Genomic DNA, 23,471 nt, shown 5'->3' with positions numbered 1-23,471 from the left:
GGTGATCAGGCCTACCACTGTTTTGTCATCTGCAAACTTGATAATGGTATTGATAACTCTGTAATGAAAAGCGCTATACAAATGAAATGTATTATTATTTATTATTATTTTGAATGGGACACCTGGTCATCGTGTAGAAGGGTTGTTTAGGTGTTTGGAATGTTAACCTGTTGTTATAGTGTGCCATGTCTGCCCTCACCAGGGTAGGCCTTAATGACCAAACACATTTAGCCACTGATTATAATGCTGTTTAATAAACATGTCAAATATAAGATATAGCTATTGTTATAATGAATGGAGGATAGAGAATGGCTTTTATCTAACACAGATGTTGGCTTGGTGAGGTTATAATAGGCAGCATGTGCCTATGGCCTATGGTAGCCTAGTTACACACCGACTGTAGGGCCAGACACCTGCTATGGAACAGAATGCTTTGCCATCAAACAAAATACATCTTTGTATCATGCATTTTCACACACGATAGAAGAGGCCTTGATGGAAAGGGGGGATGAGTTGAGCATGAATGTGTCAGTGTCCCTCAAATTCAAATATTCGACATGTTATTTTTGCTCTCACTGTAGGGGACTGAAGGAACGCATCCAATCCTGCTCAGTGCGTGATGCGCAGCCGTGAGTCATGACCGCAAACATGGCACGATGGCACAGGGGCGGGTTTGTTATACCTAACCTGTATGCGCCCTGCCTATAGGCCTACCGCGTCTACAGCTCCCCTGTTGTCATTGGGCACTTCATATGTCAATCTGAACACCAAACGCAGCGTCTCCTCGCAATTATCGCGGTTGCATAAAAATATATGATTAATCTGTTATAGAGGCGAATTTGGGTTCGTTCGGAATGAGGCTTTGACTCCATCCGAGCAAAACTACCCGAACAAAACATTATAGCACAGGACATCAACATTTAACATTTAACCGATGCTCATTTACAGCAGGTGGCGTTGCTTGTATAATCTATAATCGCGTTTCGATCCGGACCTTGGATTGGATCTGCCTGTTGTTCAGATTCAGCACTGGACAGCGACCGATTTTGTCGCTCGGACATTCAAAACGACAAGGAATCCTCGAGAAAGGGTAGGTCTAAATGAGAAATGGCGATAGAAAAATAATAGAATGAATTATGTCGATGTATTTATTATTAACGTGTTGCCTGTAAGCAAAACATAATATTCGTTGCAACGTGTATCATTTGGTGTAGGTTATTTTTCATCTTGATGCATGTAATCTATGGAATTATGTCTACAAATTTGCACGGCTTTATAGATGGCTTTTAAGACACAGATTTTAACAGGACATCATTCCCCAAATGCCCTTGAAAATAATGGTGTGTGTGGTGTTGCAGGCAAACAACTGCGCAATCCTACTCTGACTGCCTCGCTTTCCCTGTCTCTCCTCAGTCGAATCGACCCTTGCTTGGCTCGGGGCAATGCGCGGCTAGATGACTTCACTACATCAACAAGCACCGTAGCCCTGGACTAAATATATCACCACACCCCCCTGCCTTCTCTCTTCCTTCTCTCTCATCTTGAGCGCCTCCCGCCCGCTAGCACCATGGGTAACCGAGGAATGGAGGATTTGATCCCGCTGGTCAATAAACTCCAGGACGCTTTCAGCGGCATCGGTCAGAGCTGCAATCTTGACCTGCCACAAATCGCGGTAGTCGGCGGACAGAGCGCTGGCAAGAGCTCGGTGTTGGAGAACTTCGTTGGCAGGTAGGTTCAACGAGTAGCAGCCAAGCACAACACGTCAAATTCATTACTAATACTAGGGCTAGAAATAATCCAATCTCCTGTTAACCTTGGGGATGTCCTGTCACGGCCAATTTATCCTCAGTCGTGTCCATCCCCGTCACGTTTTGTTTTCCCAGAGGACGCACGCGCCGTGGCGTCCCTGATCATCTCGTAGCCAGGAGCTCGAGCTCGTCTCCATCTTATTTTCAACGCACATTCCTATTGCATTGCAGGCTATATGACAGGGGAGCCGGTATTTGGGTTACTGCAACACCCTCGGGATTTCAGCCCCATCCAGCCTGTTTCAGTCCTTGAAATATCAATTTCTTCAGTAGCTCTACCATTTAAACAGAGACAACATTTGTTTTCAATCACTTTACACAAATCCATGTCTCTATTTGTAAACTGTAGATATATAATGTCTATAGGCCTACAGTATTGGGTTGAAATATAACATGTCCACCCACCACCTGCATAAAGGTTGCTTTAGAACCCGAGATGTCTGCTGCGTCTCCTGGTTCCAATAGGATTTCTAGTCATTACAGCATAAACTGTATCAATACTGTATCAATACTGTATCAATACTGCCTATCTCACTGCTGTGACACAACTGACTATCCCTTTCTTATTTCTGTCAAACAAATGAGATTCATAGGCTGTTGTTGCTTCAGAGTGAATGAAGGACGTAAACCTCTGTAGACGAAAGCATCTTTAGGTGAAGAGTAATTATTTGTCTATCCTTTTGCCTCTTGGTTTATTTCAAGACATCGATTTACCAATGAATGGATTGAAACTGTAATGCGAGACTGAATTGAATGAAGGCTGAATCATCTGGTTGAGTATTATATTACCAATTATCATTTGTCCCAAGACAAATGCGGGTCACAGATAGCCTAGCGCTAAGAGAGTTGGGCCAGTAACCAAAAGGTCTCTAGTTTGAATCCAAAATAGACAAGGTGGTAAAAAATCTGTCAATGTGTCATTGAGCAAGGCACTTAAGCCAGATTGCTCCAGGGTCGCTGTTGATAATGGCAGACCCTGGCTGTAACCCCACTCTCTGAGGGTGTCTCAGGGGGAGTTGGGATATGCAAATACACATTTCCAATTCACACATGGGTATAAAACATGCTTTTACATGTGTGAAATAGGACAAATACAAGTGCCTATATTATTATAAGACGAATCCTCTGTGTCCTCTGTACTGTAGTTGATTAAAGGTATTTCGGATGTGGGTGTTTCAGAGAGTGAATAATTTTGTCTGTAAAATAAATAATGAAATGACTGTTGTAAGGACTGTTGGATATACAGTACATATACCTGTCACCACTCTTCTCTCGTCTCATTACATTGATATGATCAAGTCACTTCTGCTGTCAATCGTGAAGAACAGTTTCCATCGATATTGTTCACTGTGGGATGAATTGGTACTGTACATTATGACACAGTGTGGCCCTTGAATGTGGGTTGTACATAAACAGATGCCATTGGATAGAGACAGAGGATGTTAAAGAGTAGTCTGACAAGTCAGACAACTGTTTCTGAAATATGACCTATGTCTACAAATATTTACAGACAAACGTGAATGGTAAAGACTGGTAATTGACGCTATGAATAGAAGATGTTTCTGCTGTCGCCAGTGTTGTATTCATTAGTGCACACCGTAGCAAAACGGGTTTCTTATTGGACAACATTCCGGAGTCCCTCCCTGTTTGTCCGTTTTCTTCCATTTGGTGCCTAGAAAATATGACCCAGGTCCAGATAGATGAGGTGCATGGTTGTTGTCAGCAGCAGCATCAGTCAAAGCTCAGCCGACCACCCCTGAGACCTGGGATCCAGCTGAGTAATGATCCTGCTGTCCAGGATTGGCTCCCCCACACCGCTGCTGAATGGACACCAGGGTTCTGACTCATCTTTTCTGCTAGCCCATAGATAGAGGGCAATCTCATGATCAATGTTCATCTAGCCTAGCCGTTGTTTCAATTGCGTCAGGATTGTAGCGTTCAACTGTGTGATGAGAAATGACAAGTGACCTAAACATACATATAGACAAGTGACATGTAAACACATGGGCCAACACTCACACACACACACTCAATCTCTCTCTCGCCTGGTAGCAGACTGGTATGTACTAAAGTCATCATTTTCAGTTTATTTACAGTACAGTATGAATGGTGAATTTTCAAAACTCGTAGTACAAAACTACAAACTGGTCACACTTGTTGCGTCTCACATTTAAAACCTTTCATTGTGCATTTATTTTGTTTGTAGACATATTTCACCACACAACCATTGATCCAAAATATAACTTGACTGTGAAATATAATGAACAACCAGTTCATCTAATAGCAAAAAATGTAAGATACATTTGTAAAAATTGCCCTTTGAATGTAGTATGCAACAGTACTGTAAATTACAGTACATTACTGTTTTCACATTAGGCAAGACATTTGCACTTCCCATAAAATGCACTGAACATCACATTTCCAAAATGTCTACCTCATGAGTGACCATTGAAGGCATCTTTCACAATGTTATAAAATGAAAGGTACATCATGTTTAGCAGGCACTAGTTTGCATCAAGCCTATCTTGAGCATTTGGCCACAGGTTCTCATTAAAATTGAAGTAAATATCCTCATTGTTCATGTACCTGGAGAAAAAACAAGCCTGATATAGGTCTGGATTCATCCATGACCTGAAGGAGAGTGGCATGGTCATGGCAATCTTCCCTCTATATTCTATTTCACAGAATTGTAGTGGTCCTGTACGTGGCTTAGTTCATTAGAGCATGGCACTAGCCAGAGTTTTTGGTTCGATTCCCACTGGGGTCACATACCAAAATGTGTGGACTGTTGTCACTTTGGATAATAGTGTCAGCTACGTAAATTGCATATATTACAGTACTGTATTGGCAAATGCAATTTTAGTAAAGTACTGTAGCTTCATTTTGGATACATGTTTACTGTATAGGGACTGCATTTCTTTCTTGTTTTGGACTTTCTAGATTATTTGCGTATTTGTTTTATATTGTTATTGCATTACTGCATTTTAGGAGCTAGAAACACAAGCATTTCAATGCACCTACTATAACATTGTCACGATGTTTGTAATAATGGTCGGACCAAGGCGCAGCGTACGTAGAGTTCCACATTATTTATTAAAGAAAGTGAAACTTAGAAAAATCTAAACAATAAAGAATAAACAAACCGTGACGACAATGCAGTGCTAACAGGCAACTAAACATAAACAATATCCCATAACCCACAGGTGGAAAAAATGCAACTTAAGTATGATCCCCAATTAGAGACAACGATTACCAGCTGCCTCTAATTCGGAATCAAATCAAATCAAATTTTATTTGTCACATACACATGGTTAGCAGATGTTAATGCGAGTGTAGGGAAATGCTTGTGCTTCTAGTTCCGACAATGCAGTAATCACCAACAAGTATTCTAACCTAACAATTTCACCACAGCTACCTTATACACACAAGTGTAAAGGGATGAAGAATATGTACATAAAGATATATGAATGAGTGATGGTACAGAACGGCATAGGCAAGATACAGTAGATGGTATCGAGTACAGTATATACATATGAGATGAGTAATGTAGGGTATGTAAACATTATATTAAGTGGCATTGTTTAAAGTGGCTAGTGATACATGTATTACATAAAGATGGTAAGATTAAGTAGGTGGTATAGAGTACAGTATATACATATGAGATGCGTAATGTAGTTATATTAAGTGGCATTGTTTAAAGTGGCTAGTGATACATGTATTACATAGAGATGGCAGGATGCAGTAGGTGGTATAGAGTACAGTATATACATATGAGATGAGTAATGTAGTTATATTAAGTGGCATTGTTTAAAGTGGCTAGTGATACATTTTTTTGCATGTATGGCGGCAGCCACTCAATGTTAGTGGTGGCTGTTTAACAGTCTGATGGCCTTGAGATAGAAGCTGTTTTTCTGTCTCTCGGTCCCAGCTTTGATGCACCTGTACTGACCTTCTGGATGATAGCGGGGTGAACAGGCAGTGGCTCGGGTGGTTGTTGTCCTTGATGATCTTTATGGCCTTCCTGTGACATCGGGTGGTGTAGGGGTCCTGGAGGGCAGGTAGTTTGCCCCCGGTGATGCATTGTGCAGACCTCACTACCCTCTGGGGAGCCTTACGGTTGTGGGCGGAGCAGTTGCCGTACCAGGCGGTGATACAGCCCGACAGGATGCTCTCGATTGTGCATCTGTAAAAGTTTGTGAGTGCTTTTGGTGACAAGCTGAATTTTTTTAGCCTCCTGAGGTTGAAGAGGCGCTGCTGCGCCTTCTTTACCACGCTGTCTGTTTGGGTGGACTAATTCAGTTTGTCCGTGATGTGTACGCCGAGGAACTTAAAACTTTCTACCCTCTCCGCTACTGTCCCGTCGATGACCAGGACCAGGACCAGCGTTGAACAGACCTGAGAGCGGGAGCTTCCTGTTTTAGTTTCTGTCTATAGGCTGGAAGCAACAAAATGGAGTCGTGGTCAGCTTTTCCGAAAGGAGGGCGGGGGAGGGCCTTATATGCGTCGCGGAAGTTAGAATAACAATGATCCAGGGTTTTACCAGCCCTGGTAGCACAATCGATATGCTGATAGAATTTAGGGAGTCTTGTTTTCAGATTAGCCTTGTTAAAATCCCCAGCTACAATGAATGCAGCCTCAGGATATGTGGTTTCCAGTTTACATAGAGTGAAATAAAGTTTGTTCAGGGCCATCGATGTGTCTGCTTGGGGGGGAATATATGCGGCTGTGATTATAACCCCCTCCCCTGTCGGTGCGATACGTGAAGAAACTAGCTGGCTGTACCGTCTCCGATAGAGTGTCTAGAGTGAGCCATGTTTCCATGAAGAAAAGAACGGTACAGTCTCTGATGCCTCTCTGGAATGCAACCCTTGCTCGGATTTCATCAACCTTGTTGTTAAGAGACTGGACATTGGCGAGCAGTATGCTCGGGAGCGGTGCATGATGTGCCCGTCTCCGGAGCCTGACCAGAAGACCGCTTCGTCTGCCCCTTTTACGGCGTCGTTGTATTGGTTTGGCGGCTGGGTGTCCGATCCATTGTCCCGGGTGGTGGGCAAAACATAGGATCCGCTTCGGGAATGTCGTATTCCTGGTCGTAATGATGGTGAGTTGACGTTGCTCTTATATCCAGTAGTTCCTCCTGACTGTATGTAATAAAACCTATGATTACCTGGGGTACCAATGTAAGAAATAACACGTAAAAAAACAAAATACTGCATAGTTTCCTAGGAACGCGAAGCGAGGTGGCCATCTCTGTCGGCCCCGGAAGTATCATACACAAACACCAACATAGAAAATGAAACCTAGAACCCCACATAGAAATAATAAACTAGACTAAAACCCCTAGTCCCTCTACCATAGAAAATATAGTCTTTCTATGGTCAGGACGTGACAGTACTCCCACCAAAGGTGCGGACTCCGACCTCAAAACCTGAAACATAAAAGGGGGGGTTAGGGGGGGTGTCTAGTGTCGGTGGCGGTTCTGGTGTGGGGCAAAGTACCCGCTCATCCGCCAGCATCGGGGGCGGCTCTGGTGCTGGACGAAGTATCCACTCATCCTGCGGATCCAGCCATGGACCCAGGCTGAACACTGTGCCTGGACTGGACCTAGATGCCGGGGAAGGCTCCTGCCTTGGAGCGGGACTGGACGCCATGTCTGGACTGGACATCGGCCCAGGGGAAAGCTCCCGCCACGGAGCGGGACTGGACGCTGTGCCTGGACTTGGCACCAACGCCGAAGAAGACTCTGGCCTTGGAGCTGGACTGTTCGCCATGCTTAGACTGGGCATTGGCACAGGGGAAGGCTCCGGCTAGGGAGCTGGAGGTTCCGGACCATTGACCGTCGCAGGAGGTTCCGGACTGTGGACCGTCTCAGGAGGTTCCTGACTGTGGACCGTCTCAGGAGGTTCCGGGCTGTGGACCGTCTCAGGAGGTTCCGGACTGTGGACCGTCTCAGGAGGTTCCGGACTGGGAACCATTGCCAGAAGCTCTGGACTGGGAACTGTCGCCGGTAGCTCTGGACTGGGCACCGTCGACGGAAGCTCTGGACTGGCGAAGCGCACTGGAGGCCTGATGTGTGGGGCCAGCATAGGTGGCGCCAGACTGGTGACACGCAATTCAGGGCGAGTGCGAGGAGCAGGCACAGGACGTACCTGACTGGGAAGGCACACTTGAGGGAGAGTGTGAGGAACAGGAACAGGACGTACCGGACTGGGAAGGCACACTTGAGGGAGTGGGTTGAGGAGCAGGCACAGGACGTACTGGGCTGTGGAGGCGCACTGGAGGTCTGGAGTGTTGAGCTGGCACAATATGTCCTGGACAAATGACAACCTTCGCACGGCAAGTGCAGGGAGCTGGCACAGGACGTACCGGGCTGTGGAGGGGCACTGGAGACACGGTGCGTAGAACCGGCACACATTGTACCGGAACGTTAACACACTTCGCACGGCAAGTGCGAGGAGCTGGCACAGGATATACTGGGCTGTGAAGACGCACTGGAGACCTGGTGCGTATAGCCGGCATCAATTGTACCAGAACTTTAACACACTTCTCAGGACGATTACGGGGAGCTGACTCAGGTGGCACTAAACTGACAACACGTTCCTTTGGGCAAATGCCGTGCATCCTCCACCAACTCAACAACTCTCCCATTTCTCTCTCCTCCAAATTCTCCCTCTTCTCTCAGACTGGCTCTGGTTCACTCCTCGGCTCCACCGACTGCTCCATTCACCCCCCCCCACATTTTTTTTTCTTGGGTTTTCTGTGGCCTTCCTCCCCGACGTCGTCGCTGTCCTCTCATGCTCCTAGGCGACTCCCGCCAAGGAAGGCGACCCTGTCCTGCCAGTATTTCCTCCCAAGTCCAGGATCCCTTCCCATCCAGGATCTCTTCCCAAGTCCAGGATACTTCCTCCTCCTGGGCACGCTGCTTGGTCCTTTGTTGATGGGATATTCTGTCACGATGTTCGTAATAATGGTCAGACCAAGGTGCAGCGTACGTAGATTTCCACATTAATTATTAAAGAAAGTGAAACTTAGAAAAACAATAAAGAATAAACGAACCGTGACGACAATGCATTGCTAACAGGCAACTAAACATAAACAATATCCCATAACCCACAGGTGGAAAAAATGCAACTTAAGTATGATCCCCAATTAGAGACAACGATTACCAGCTGCCTCTAATTGGGAATCATACACAAACACCAACATAGAAAATTGAACCTAGAACCCCATATAGAAATAATAAACTAGACTAAAACCCCTAGTCATGCCCTGACCTACTCTACCATAGAAAATACAGACTTTCTATGGTCAGGACGTGACAAAACTCTGCTAATCCGTGTACGCGACCAATAAACGTTGGTTTGTTACATACAGTACATCTCTGATCTTGTCAATATCAGATTTTTTTTTAAATGTACTGTGAAGTAAAATCATAACTATCAAGGCACAAGGCGAGACCCAGATGCAGACACAGGAGGCAGATGGTTAGAGTCTTACAATGTTTGATAATACAAAAGGGTAGGCAAGAGAATGGTCATGGACAGGCAGAAGGTCAAATCCAGATCAGAGTCTGGGAGGTACAGAGTGGCAGACAGGCTCGTGGTCATGGCAGGCAGAATGGTCAGGCAGGTGGGTACAGAGTCCAGAAACAGGCAAGGGTCAAAACCGGGAGGAGTAGAAAAAGGAGAATATTAAAAGGAGTACGGGAAACAACGCTTGTTGACTTGACTAAACATACAAGACGAACTGGCACAGAGAGACAGGGAACACAGGGATAAATACTCTGGGGAAAATAAGCAACACCTGGAGGGTGTGGAGACAATCACAAGAACAGGTGAAACAGATCAGGGTGTGACAATAACAGTCATCACCATAGTAGTACATGCTGGTGTATATCATACTTTTTATGTTTGTACTTCACAGACACACATTTTTATTATGTAGTTCTCAAAATCTGTAGTAGACAAACCAGTTACATGTCAAATCTACAGGTTTACCAAAGGGTTAAGTGATCATCGATTAAAAGCAGTCAGATTAAGTAATAGTAAAATGTATTTAAACAAAAGAGAAGAGAATCATTTCAAAGTAATGTGAGCATTGCAGAGTGGAAGGCAATTACTTTATATGAACATGTACCGTGACATTCGGAAAGCATTCAGACCCCTTGACTAAAATGGATTAAATCGTTTTTTTACTTCATCAATCTACACACAATATTCCATAATGACAAAGCAAAAACAGGTTTTAAGACATTTAAAAATGGAAATATCACATTTAAAAAAAAATTTGACTAGGTAGGGCAGCTAATAAAAACACATTCTTATTTACAATAACGGACTAAACTTGCCAAACCCTGACGAATGCTGGGCCAATTGTGCGCCACCATATGGGACTCCCGATCACGGCCAGAAGTGATTCAGACTGGATTCAAACCAGGGACTGTAGTGACACCTCTTGCACTGAGATGCAGTGTCTTTGAACGCTGCCTCACTCGGGAGCCCAGACCCTTTACTCAGTACTGATTAAAGCCTCAAGTCTTCTTGGGTATGACGCTACAAGCTTGGTACACCTGTATTTGGGGAGTTTCAACCATTCTTCTCTGCAGATGCATTCAAGCTCTGTCAGGTTGGATGGGGAGCGTTGCTGCACAGCTATTTTCAGGTCTCTCCATGGGTGTTTGATCAGGTTCAAGTCCGGGCTCTGGCTGGGCCACACAAGGACATTCAGAGACTTGTCCCAAAGCCACTCCTGTATTGTCTTGGCTGTGTGCTTAGGGTCGTTGTCTTGTTGGAAGGTGAACCTTCGCCGAGGTCCTGAGCGCTCTGGAGCAGATTTTTATCAAGGATATCTCAGTACTTTGTTCCGTTCATCTTTCCCTCGATCCTGACTAGTCTTCCATTCATGCCAAAGAGTTCAATCTTGGTTTCATCAGACCAGAGAATCTTGTTTCTCATGATCTGAGAGTCTTTAGATGCCTTTTGGTAAACTCCAAGTGGGCTGCCATGTGCATTTTACTGAGGAGTGGCTTCCATCTGGCCACTCTACCATAAAGGCCTGATTGGGGCGGCAGTGTAGCCTAGTGGTTAGAGCATTGGACTAGTAACCGAAAGGTTGTAAGTTCAAATCCCCGAGCTGACAAGGTACAAAACCTGTCGTTCTGCCCTTGAACAGGCAGTTAACCCACTGTTCCTAGGCCGTCATTGAAAATAATATCTCAGTTCGACAATAAATGACTGATTTGTTCCATAAAGTTCCATAAAGTCCATCATTTATGTCCAAATAGCCACAGTAATCCATCTTTATGAGGTGCGAGCACTTCGTCCAGACAAAAACCCGAAAAGTTCCGTTACAGGTCGTAGAAACAAGTCAAACGATGTATGGAATCAATCTTTAGGATGTTTTTAACATAAATCATCAATAAGGTTCCAACCGGAGAATTTCATTGTCTGAAGAAAAGCACTGGAACGAGAGCTAACTCTGTCCTGAGCGCGTCACGAGCCTGAGACACTCTGCCAGACCCATGACTTATTCAGCTCCCATTCCCCCCTCCTTTATAGCAGAAGCCTGAAACAAGTTTCTAAAGAGGGTTGACATCTCGTGGAAGCTGTAGGAAGTGCAACTTGACTCCATAGACACTGTGTATTCGGTAGGCCAAGCTTTGAAAAACTACAAACCTCAGATTTCCCACTTCCTGGTTGGATTTTTCTCAAGTTTTTGCCTGCCATATGAGTTCTGTTATACTCACATACATCATTCAAACAATTTTAGAAACTTCAGAGTGTTTTCTATCCAATACTAAGAATAATATGCACATATTAGCTTCTGGGACAGAGTAGGAGGCAGTTCACTCTGGGCACGCTATTCATCCAAAAGTGAAAATGCTGCCCCCTATCCCAAAAAGGTTTTAAGAATGATGGAGCCCACTGTGTTCTTGGGCATTTTTCGTACCCATTTTTCGTACCCTTCCCCAGATCTGTGTCTTGACATAATCCTGTCTTGGAGCTCTACGAAAAATTCCTTTGGCCTCATAACTTGATTTTTACTCTGACATGCACTGTCAACTATGAGACCTTATATAGACAGGTGTGTGCCTTTCCAAGTCATGTCTAATCAATTCAATTTACCACAGGTGGACTTCAATCAAGTTGTAGAAACATCTCAAGGATGATCAATGGAATCAGAATGCACCTGAGCTCAATTTTGGGTCTGAATACTTATGTAAATAAGGTATTTCTGTTTTTTATTTTTAATACATTTTCAAAGGTTTCGAACAACCTGTTTTCGCTTTGTCATTATTGGGTATTGTTTCTGTATATTGCTGAGTCATTTTTTTTATTTAATCAATTTTAGAATAAGTCTTTAACATAACAAAATGTGGAAAAAGTCAAGGGGTCTAAATACTTTCCGAAGGCACTGAATTGCAATGCTAAACATGTAGTTTTAGATGAAACACTAATTAAGTTTGGTGGAAAAAAGACTATGATTTTGTGCATTGTACTTAGTCAATTGAAAATGTGGTTAGAGTTTTGAAACAACTGCCTTTTTGATGATCTGTTTTGAGTTTTGTACAAAGAGTTGTGAACATGAACCACATACTTGTGAAAATGGCACCAAAGTGATAAAAATACTTTAAATGAGTGCTCTGCTACCTGCTGCTTTGAATGCTGTTCATGTTGACCTCTTGTGCATTAACTATTTTATTTAATCAGAATCAGATACGCGAATCAGGGACTGTTCAGGTGGTTCAGATGGTAAACTGGACTGGATTTACCAAAGAGCCTGATGACATTTTCAGATCAAAATGTTTTTCTATTGATATTATCATATCTCTTCCTCTGTCATTATCAAAGAAGAGACCCTGTTTGGTTGTGTGCTGTGTGGTTTAATTCATTCTACATTATCTGGTTGGTTGTGTGTGTTCAGTAGGTGTGAGACTTTACATCATGGCAGTTAGTGTCTGTTGGTGGTTGGCCAAGGGTTCACAAGGCCTCAGTCTCCCATAGTGCAACACAGTCACTGTTACGTCTCTCTTCGGAAGGCATAGACCAAAACGCAGTGTAGTAAGTGTTCATGATTCTTTATTTATCAAAACACTCAAACACTCAAAAATAACAAAGTGAAAAACGAACAGTTCTGCAAGGCAAATATACTATACAGAAAACAACTATCCACAAAACACAGGTGGGGAAAAGGCTACCTAAGTATGATTCCCAATCAGAGACAGCTGCCTCTGATTGAGAACCACACTCGGACAAAAACAAAGAAATAGAAAATGTAGAAATAAAGAAACTAGAATGCCCACCCTAGTCACACCCTGGCCTAACCAAAATAGAGGATAATAGCCTCTCTATGGCCCCCCCAACCCCCAAGGATGCGGACTCCGGCCGCAAAACCTGACTCTAAAGGGGAGGGTCCGGGTGGGCATCTCTTCACGGAGGCGGATCCGGTGCGGGACGTAGACCCCCCTCTGCCCGCAGATCTCTTCGCTTTCGTGGCTGCCCTGGTGCATGGACCTTCACTGGAGGAACCGAGCCGCAGATCATCGCTGGCGGAACCGAGCCGCAGATCATCGCCGGCGGAACCAGACCACCGATCATCGCCGGAGGCTTCGGACTGGGGACCATCGCTGCAGGCTCCGGACTGGGGACCATCGCTGCAGGCTTCGGACTCAGGACCATCGCTGCAGGCTCCGGACTGGGGACCGTCGCTGCAGGCTCCGGACTGGGGACCGTTGCTGGAGGCTTCGGACTGGGGACCGCTGCAGGATCCAGACTGGGGACCGTCGCTGCCGGCTCCGGGCCATGGATCATCACTGGAGGCTTCGTGACATGGATCATCACTGGAGGCTTCGTGCCATGGATCATCACTGGAGGCTTCGAACGTGGAGCCGGAATAGGTCTCACCGGACTGGGGAGATGCACTGGAAGCCTGGTGCGTGGAGCAGCGGATACACTGGGCAGTGTCCCACCAGGGCCCACCAGGGCCCACCAGGCTGGGGAGACATACTGGAGGCCTGGTACGTGGAACCGGAATAGGTCTCACCGGACTGGGGAGATGCACTGGAAGCCTGGTGCGTGGAGCAGCGGATACACTGGGCAGTGGAGGCGCACTGGAGGTCTCAAGCGTAGAGCTGGCACAACCCGTCCTGGCTGGATGGTTACTATCGCCTGGCAAATGCGGGGCGCTAGCACAGGACGCAATGGGCTGTGCAGACGCACGGGAGACACCGTGCGCAGAGCCGGCGCAGGATATCCTGGGCTGAAGAGACGCACTGGAGGCCAGGAGCGCTGAGCCAGCACCATCCGTCCTGGCTGGATGCCCACTCTCGCCCGGCCAATGCGGGGAGCTGGAATATAGCGCACCGGGCTGTGACTGCGCACTAGAGACATGGTGCGCATCACAGCATAACACGGTGCCCGAACAGTCACACGCTCCCCACGGTAAGCACAGGGAGTTGGCTCAGGTCTCCACCCTCACTCCACCAATCTCCCCGTGTGCCCCCCTCCAATTTTTTTTTGGGGGCTGCCTCTCGTGCTTGCCTCATTGCCATGACTCCTGGTATCGCCGTCATCCCTCCCTTGCTGTTTCCGCCTGTTTCCATGGCAGCATCTTGTCCCCTGCCATAACCTCATCCCATGTCCATGAGGTCCTCCACTCACTCTTCTCCCGGGCCCAGGATCCCTGCTCCTCCTGGCCACGCTGCTTGGTCCTTTGGTGGTGGGTAGTTCTGTCACGTTTCTCGTCAGAATGAGGATCAGACCAAAGCGCAGCGTGGTAAGTGTTCATGATTCTTTATTTATCAAAACACTCGAACAAAATAACAAAGTGAAAAGCTGCCTCGCTTGGGAACCACACTCGGCCAAAAACAAAGAAATAGAAAACATAGAAATAAATAAACTAGAATGCCCACCCTAGTCACACCCTGGCCTAAGCCTCTCTATGGCCAGGGTGTGACAGTCACTAGTAGTGTCACCTTCAACCTAGTCTCCCATATCCAGACACCATCTTTTTGTCAAATTTAAACTTACCTCCTCTCTTTGTAACTTTCCTGATTGTCTGTCCCTCTGTGTAACTGTCCTGATTGGTTGTCCCTCTGTGTAACTGTCCAAATTGGCTGTCTCTAGGGTTGGCACAATTATAGTATAATCATGGAACCGACAATTATGGACAATAATTGTGAACAAAAAATATTATTGTCATAATCATCTTAATATTCATTTTAGGAGTAGGCGGATATGCTGTAGTTGTATTCATTAGGTATGTTGTAGTTGTATTCATTAGGTATGCTGTAGTTGTATTCATTAGGTATGTTGTAGTTGTAATCATTAGGTATGTTGTAGTTGTATTTATTACGGATGTTGTATTCATTAGGTATGCTGTAGTTGTATTCATTAGGTATGCTGTAGTTGTATTCATTAGGTATGCTGTAGTTGTATTCATTAGGTATGCTGTAGTGGTATTCATTAGGTATGTTGTAGTTGTAATCGTTAGGTATGTTGTAGTTGTATTCATTACGGATGTTGTATTCATTAGGTATGTTGTAGTTGTATTCATTAGGTATGCTGTAGTTGTATTCATTAGGTATGATGTAGTTGTAATCATTAGGTATGATGTAGTTGTATTCATTAGCTATGTTGTAGATGTAATCATTAGGTATGTTGTGGTGGTATTCATTAGGTATGTTGTAGTTGTAATCATTAGGTATGTTGTAGTTGTAATCATTAGGTACAGTATGTTGTAGTTGTAATCATTAGGTACAGTCTGTTGTAGTTGTATTCATTAGGTATGCTGTAGTTGTATTCATTAGGTATGTTGTAGTTGTAATCATTAGGTATGATGTAGTTGTATTCATTAGGTATGCTGTAGTTGTATTCATTAGGTATGATGTAGTTGTATTCATTTGGTATGTTGTAGTTGTATTCATTAGGGATGTTGTAGTTGTATTCATTAGTGATGTTGTAGTTGTATTTATTAGGGATGTTGTAGTTGTATTCATTAGTTATATTGTAGTTGTATTCATTAGGTATGTTGTAGTGGTATTCATTAGGTATGTTGTAGTTGTAATCATTAGGTATGTTGTAGTTGTAATCATTAGGCTTGTTGTAGTTTTAATCATTAGTGATGTTGTAGTGGTATTCATTAGGTATTCATTAGGTATGTTGTATTTGTATTCATTAGGTATGTTGTAGTTGTTTTCATTAGGTATGTTGTAGTTGCTTTCATTAGGTATGTTGTAGTTGTTTTCATTAGGTATGTTGTAGTTGTTTTCATTAGGTATGTTGTAGTTGCTTTCATTAGGTATGTTGTAGTTGTTTTCATTAGGTATGTTGTAGTTGTTTTCATTAGGTATGTTGTAGTTGTATTCATTAGTGATGTTGTAGCTCATTTCCAAATATGCATTATGATGCGTTACCAGCTTAAAACGTTTTTAAACAAAAATGACAATTATTATAATAACCGAGGCTATTTGCGTGATAAATAATTGTTTCCCAAACGTCCATAATCATCACAGCCCTAGCTGTTTCTTTGTGTTGTTGTCTTGATTGGCTGTCTGTCTGCAGGGACTTCCTGCCCCGAGGCTCTGGGATCGTCACCCGCAGGCCCCTTGTCCTGCAGCTCATCAGTGCCAATGCAGGTAACACACACACTCATGCACGCACGCATGCTTGCACACACACACACACACACACACACACACACACACACACACACACACACACACACACACACACACACACACACACACACACACACACACACACACACACACACACACCTATCTGCATCTTTCTTCACAGAATGGGCAGAGTTCTTACACTGCAAAGGGAAGAAATTCACTGACTTCGATGAGGTTCGCCAGGAGATTGAGGCGGAGACTGACCGCATTACTGGGGCCAATAAGGGCATATCTCCCGTCCCCATCAACCTGCGCGTCTACTCCCCACATGGTACACATACCTAACCCCTCATCCACCCTCTTTCTCTCTCTTACTCTCGCTCCCTCCCCCTCTTTTATCTCTCTCTCTCCCTCATATATATCTCTGTGCTCTCCTTCCCTACTGTGTGTTCATTAATATTCACTATAAGATGTGTCCTCCTCTCTCCTTTCCCCCCTGCCTGCAGTGCTGAACCTGACCCTGATTGACCTGCCAGGCATCACCAAGGTGCCCGTGGGGGACCAGCCAGTGGACATTGAGCAGCAGATCAGAGACATGATCATGCAGTTCATCTGCAGGGAGAGCTGTCTCATCCTGGCTGTCACTCCGGCCAACTCTGACCTGGCCAACTCAGACGCCCTCAAACTGGCCAAAGACGTTGACCCCCAGGGTAAGATTGATCATATTGCTATATCACATTATGGGGTTAGCTGATATTTTAAACACCTATCCAGACATTGAGAGATCTCGCAGGCATCTGCAATGAAGTCAGCCATGAACGTGGTCTTTGTGTTGTGACTGACTTCTGCCTTTGCCCCTTACCCTTTGACCTCTGACCCCAGGCCAGCGGACCATAGGAGTGATCACCAAGCTGGATCTGATGGATGAGGGAACAGACGCCAGGGAAGTCCTGGAGAACAAGCTGCTTCCCCTAAGGAGAGGTGGGACATCTCTTCTCTCTGTCTCTTACTCACTGTTTCTCTGTCTTTCTACCAATCTCTCTCTTTCTTTGTCCCTCTTTCTCCATCTCTCACACTGCCCATCTGTGTGTGTTGCCATGTTTTATTGGAGTGGTTTCACACTGCCCATCTGTGTGTGTTGCCAGGTTATATTGGAGTGGTTTCACACTGCCCATCTGTGTGTGTTGCCAGGTTATATTGGAGTGGTTTCATACTGCCCATATGTGTGTGTTGCCAGGTTATATTGGAATGGTTTCACACTGCCCATCTGTGTGTGTTGCCAGGTGATATTAGAGTGGTTTCACACTGCCCATCTGTGTGTGTTGCCAGGTTATATTGGAGTGGTTTCACACTGCCCATCTGTGTGTGTTGCCAGGTTATATTGGAGTGGTTTCATACTGCCCATCTGTGTGTGTTGCCAGGTGTTTCACACTGCCCATCTGTGTGTGTTGCCAGGTTATATTGGAGTGGTTTCACACTGCCCATCTGTGTGTTGCCAGGTTATATTGGAGTGGTTTCACACTGCCCATCTGTGTGTGTTGCCAGGTTAAATTGGAGTGGTTTCACACTGCCCATCTGTGTGTGTTGCCAGGTTATATTGGAGTGGTGAACCGCAGTCAGAAGGACATTGATGGAAAGAAGGACATCAAGATGGCTATGGCTGCTGAGAGGAAGTTCTTCCTCACTCACCCGGCCTACAGACACATGGCCGAAAAGATGGGCACCCCGTGCCTACAGAAAGTCCTCAACCAGGTAGGCTAACTAACAGACTGCAGACTGACCAGGTTATGAACCGTAACTGAGTATCTCCTACAGGTTATTACATCCTTGCTAATCATCCTAAATCCCAGCATAATAGGCTTGCTTAGCGACGTTATATTTAGGGTACTTTTTGTGTTGTGTTGCCATAGCAATTGACCAACCACATCCGCGACACGCTGCCGGCGTTCCGTAGCAAGCTGCAGACCCAGCTTCTATCTCTGGATAAGGAGGCCGAGGAGTACCGGGGATACCGCCCTGATGACCCGGGACGTAAGACCAAGCAACTGCTGCAGTGAGTTCCACACTCACAATCAGGGTTTGGGTCAATTGCGTTTTGATTCAGTATATTTAGTAAATCAACTGAAATTCCAATTTAAATTGTGTGTGTAGGATGGTGCAGCAGTTCTCCGTGGACTTTGAGAAGCGCATCGAGGGCTCTGGGGACCAGGTGGATACTGTAGAGCTCTCTGGTGGAGCCAAGATCAACCGTATCTTCCACGAGAGATTCCCTTTCGAACTGGTCAAGGTTAGATAGCTGGCGGATGCATATCTTGTTTCCTGGGGTACTAGGCTGAAAAACAGTCTCTCAATCTCATTCTCAATCTCTCTTTCTCTCACTGTCTCTCTCTGTCAGATGGAGTGTGATGACAAGGAGATGCGGCGGGAGATCAGCTACGCCATCAAGAACATTCACGGTATCAGGTGGGTGTTTATTTTATATTATTACTGTTTACCACTCTCATACCACCTCCACCTCACACTCTCAAATCAAATCAAAGTTTATTTGTCAGGTGCGCCGAATACAACCTTACAGTGAAATGCTTACTTACAGGCTCTAACCAATAGTGCAAAAAAAGTATCAGGTGAACAATAGGTAAGTAAAGAAATAAAAACAACAGTAAAAAAACTGTGAAAAATAACAGTAGCGAGACTATAAAAGTAGCGAGGCTACATACAGACACCAGTTAGTCAGGCTGATTGAGGTAGTATGTACATGTAGATATGGTTAAAGTGACTATGCATATATGATGAACAGAGAGTAGCAGTAGTATAAAAGAGGGGTTGGCAGGTGGTGGGACACAATTCAGATTGCCCAGTTAGCCAATGTGCGGGAGCACTGGTTGGTTGGGCCAATTGAGGTAGTATGTACATGAATATACAGTGGGGCAAAAAAGTATTTAGTCAGCCACCAATTGTGCAAGTTCTCCCACTTAAAAAGATGAGAGAGGCCTGTCATTTTCATCATAGGTACACTTCAACTATGACAGACAAAATGAGAAAAAAATCCAGAAAATCACATTGTAGGATTTTTTATGAATTTATTTGCAAATTATGGTGGAAAATAAGTATTTGGTCAATATCAAAAGTTTCTCAATACTTTGTTATATACCCTTTGTTGGCAATGACAGAGGTCAAACGTTTTCTGTAAGTCTTCACAAGGTTTTCACACACTGTTGCTGGTATTTTGGCCCATTCCTCCATGCAGATCTCCTCTAGAGCAGTGATGTTTTGGGCCTGTTGCTGGGCAACACGGACTTTCAACTCCCTCCAAAGATTTTCTATGGGGTTGAGATCTGGAGACTGGCTAGGCCACTCCAGGACCTTGAAATGCTTCTTACGAAGCCACTCCTTCGTTGCCCGGGCGGTGTGTTTGGGATCATTGTCATGCTGAAAGACCCAGGCACGTTTCATCTTCAATGCCCTTGCTGATGGAAGGAGGTTTTCACTCATAATCTCACGATACATGGCCCCATTCATTCTTTCCTTTACACGGATCAGTCGTCCTGGTCCCTTTGCAGAAAAACAGCCCCAAAGCATGATGTTTCTACCTCCATGCTTCACAGTAGGTATGGTGTTCTTTGGATGCAACTCAGCATTCTTTGTCCTCCAAACACGACAAGTTGAGTTTTTACCAAAAAGTTATATTTTGGTTTCATCTGACCATATGACATTCTCCCAATCTTCTTCTGGATCATCCAAATGCTCTCTAGCAAACTTCAGATGGGCCTGGACATGTACTGGCTTAAGCAGGGGGACACGTCTTGCACTGCAGGATTTGAGTCTATGGTGGCGTAGTGTGTTACTGATGGTAGGCTTTGTTACTTTGGTCCCAGCTCTCTGCAGGTCATTCACTAGGTCCCCCCGTGTGGTTCTGGGATTTTTGCTCACTGTTCTTGTGATCATTTTGACCCCACGGGGTGAGATCTTGCGTGGCGCCCCAGATCAAGGGAGATTATCAGTGGTCTTGTATGTCTTACATTTCCTAATAATTGCTCCCAATTATTTGATTTCTTCAAACCAAGCTGCTTACCTATTGCAGATGTAGTCTTCCCACCCTGGTGCAGGTCTACAATTTTGTTTCTGGTGTCCTTTGACAGCTCTTTGGTCTTGGCCATAGTGGAGTTTGGAGTGTGACTGTTTGAGGTTGTGGACAGGTGTCTTTTATACTGATAACAAGTTCAAACAGGTGCCATTAATACAGGTAACGAGTGGAGGACAGAGGAGCCTCTTAAAGAAGAAGTTACAGGTCTGTGAGAGCCAGAAATCTTGCTTGTTTGTAGGTAACCAAATACTTATATTCCACCATAATTTGCAAATAAATTCATTAAAAATCCTACAATGTGATTTTCTGGATTTTCTTTTCTCATTTTGTCTGTCATAGTTGAAGTGTACCTATGATGAAAATGACAGGCCTCTCTCATCTTTTTAAGTGGGAGAACTTGCACAATTGGTGGCTGACTAAATACTTTTTTGCCCCACTGTATAGTTAAAGTGACTATGCATAGAAGTTAAACAGAGAGTAGCAGCAGCGTAAAAGAGGGGCTGGAGGGGGGGACACAATGCTTATAGTCCGGGTAGCCATTTCATCAACTGTTCAGGAGTCTTATGGCTTGGGGGTAAAAACTGTTGAGAAGCCTTTTTGTCCTAGACTTGGCACACCGGTACCGCTTGCCATGCGGTAGTGGGGAGAACAGTCTATGACTGGGGTGGCTGGGGTCTTTGACAATTTTTAGGGCCTTCCTCTGACACCGCCTGGTGTAGAGGTCCTGGATGACAGGCAGCTTGGCCCCAGTGATGTACTGGGCCATACGCACTACCCTCTATGGTGCCTTGCAGTCGGAGGCCGATTAATTGCCATACCAGGCAGTGATGCAACCAGTCAGGATGCTCTCGATGTTGCAGCTGTTGAACCTTTTGAGGATCTCAGGACCCATGCCAAGTCTTTTTAGTTTCCTGGGGGGGAATAGGCTTTGTCGTGCCCTCTTCACGACTGTCTTGGTGTGTTTGGACCATTCCAGTTTGTTGGTGATGTGGACACCAAGGAACTTGAAGCTCTCAACCTGCTCCACTACAGCCTCGTCGATGAGAACGGGGGCGTGCTCAGTCCTCCTTTTCATGTAGTCCACAATCATCTCCATAGTCTTGGTTACTTTGAGGGATAGGTTGTTATTCTGGCACCACCCGGCCAGGTCTCTGACCTCCTCCCTATAGGCTGTCTCGTCGTTGTTGGTGATCAGGCATACCACTGTTGTATCATCAGCAAACTTAATGATGGTGTTGGAGTCGTGCCTGGCCATGCAGTCGTGGGTGAATAGGGAGTACAGGAGGGGACTGAGCACGCACCCCTGGGGGGCTCCAGTGTTCAGGATCAGCGTGGCAGATGTGTTGCTACCTACTCTCACCACCTGGGGGCGGTCCGTCAGGGAGTCCAGGATCCAGTTGCAGAGGGAGGTGTTTTGTCCCAGGATCCTTAGCTTGGCTTAGCTCCTATCCTCTTTTTCTTCCCACACACATTTGCTTTATTGACTGTTTTATTTTCTCTCTCTCTCTCTCTCTCTCTCTCTCTCTCTCTCTCTCTCTCTCTCTCTCTCTCTCTCTCTCTCTCTCTGTGCGCTGCAGGACTGGCCTGTTCACTCCAGACATGGCATTTGAGGCCATTGTGAAGAAGCAGATAGTGAAGATCAAGGAGCCGTGTATCAAGTGTGTGGACATGGTCATTCAGGAGCTGATCAACACCGTGCGCCAGTGTACTAACAAGGTAACCTTTTAGTTTAGTCAATCCTCATTATGATGTACCCTGTCATTCCTTTCAAAAACACATTTTAAATTATATTATTTCCTAGGATGCACTGTAACAGGTTGCGTGGTATGGGTATCTGTGTGTGTGTGTGTGTGTGTGTGTGTGTGTGTTTTCAGCTGGATTGCTTCCCCAGACTGCGTGAGGAAACTGAGAGAATTGTGACCTCACACATCAGAGACAGAGAGAGTAGGGCCAAGGACCAGGTAACACACTCTCTCTCTCTCTCTCTCTCTCTCTCTCTCTCTCTCTCACACACACACACACACACACACACACACACACACACACACACACACACACACACAGTACAAATTCACATGATTATAGTATAATTATTGACCCAGGGGCTGGTAATACTACGCTGTAATTGCCTGCATGTATTGTTGACCATATCTTTCTGTCTCCAATTTCAGGTGTTGCTGCTGATCGATGTCCAGCTCTCATACATCAACACTAACCATGAGGACTTCATAGGCTTTGCTAAGTAAATGACTGACTAGGCCTGCCTTTAATGGCCTGCTGTTTTCATTACATAGTGGAGATGGGGGTAGGGGTGTGAGCGTTCGAAACGGATACTGAATACCTGCAGACAATACTTTAACAGACCTCTCCCTCTCTTGTCTGGTTCCCTTTCTCCTGTGCTAACCTCCTATCTCTCTCTCTGTCTCTCTGCTGTCTCTATCTGTCTCTCTCTATTTCTTTGCTGTCTCTCTCTGTCGCTCTGCTGTCTCTTTCTGTCTCACTGCTGTGTCTTTCTGTCTCTCTGCTGTCTCTCTGCTGTGTCTTTCTGTCTCTCTGCTGTCTCTCTGCTGTGTCTTTCTGTCTCCTTGCTGTCTCTCTGCTGTCTCTCTGCTGCATCTCTGCTGTGTCTTTCTGTCTCTCTGCCGTCTCTCTGCTGCATCTCTCTGTCTTCTGCTATTTCTCACTCTCTCTTTGCTGTTTCTCTGTTGTCTCTCTCTGTCTCTCTTTGTTTCTCTGCTGTCTCTCTGCTGTCTCTCTCTCTCGCTGTCTCTCCTCCATAGTGCACAGCAGAGCAGCAAGCAGAGCAGCAAGCAGAGTAATGCTGCAAGCCAGGTCAGCCAGGTGAGACATAGAGGAGGATCTGAACCACACACACACACACACACACACACACACACACACACACACACACACACACACACACACACACACACACACACACACACACACACACACACACACA

At 45.2% G+C, this 23,471-nt stretch overlaps 1 protein-coding gene across 3 annotated transcripts in view; it reads left to right on the top strand.

The window, feature by feature from the left end:
- Nucleotides 1–737: 737 nt before the first annotated feature.
- The window catches only part of LOC112260683 (dynamin-3), a 40,115-nt gene continuing 17,381 nt past the window's right edge, over nt 738–23,471 (top strand). The window contains exons 1-14 of one of the 3 annotated variants that reach the window (XM_042328861.1): nt 738–1,090; nt 1,414–1,728; nt 16,370–16,443; nt 16,607–16,756; nt 16,932–17,135; nt 17,308–17,406; nt 18,017–18,177; nt 18,336–18,478; nt 18,577–18,712; nt 18,821–18,888; nt 22,087–22,225; nt 22,384–22,470; nt 22,681–22,751; nt 23,290–23,350. In XM_042328861.1, coding sequence (XP_042184795.1) covers nt 1,568–1,728; nt 16,370–16,443; nt 16,607–16,756; nt 16,932–17,135; nt 17,308–17,406; nt 18,017–18,177; nt 18,336–18,478; nt 18,577–18,712; nt 18,821–18,888; nt 22,087–22,225; nt 22,384–22,470; nt 22,681–22,751; nt 23,290–23,350 — 1,554 coding nt within the window. In that variant the 5' untranslated portion in view covers nt 738–1,090; nt 1,414–1,567. Of the gene's footprint in view, nt 1,091–1,358; nt 1,729–16,369; nt 16,444–16,606; nt 16,757–16,931; nt 17,136–17,307; nt 17,407–18,016; nt 18,178–18,335; nt 18,479–18,576; nt 18,713–18,820; nt 18,889–22,086; nt 22,226–22,383; nt 22,471–22,680; nt 22,752–23,289; nt 23,351–23,471 lie in introns of all 3 variants that reach the window. The other 2 variants (XM_042328862.1, XM_042328863.1) reach the window with 2 other exon arrangements.

Source organism: Oncorhynchus tshawytscha, linkage group LG10, assembly GCF_018296145.1.
Source record: "Oncorhynchus tshawytscha isolate Ot180627B linkage group LG10, Otsh_v2.0, whole genome shotgun sequence".
NCBI classification, from domain to species: domain Eukaryota; kingdom Metazoa; phylum Chordata; class Actinopteri; order Salmoniformes; family Salmonidae; genus Oncorhynchus; species Oncorhynchus tshawytscha.
Note: the sequence above shows the minus strand (reverse complement) of the source record. Positions and strands in the feature narration are given on the sequence as shown.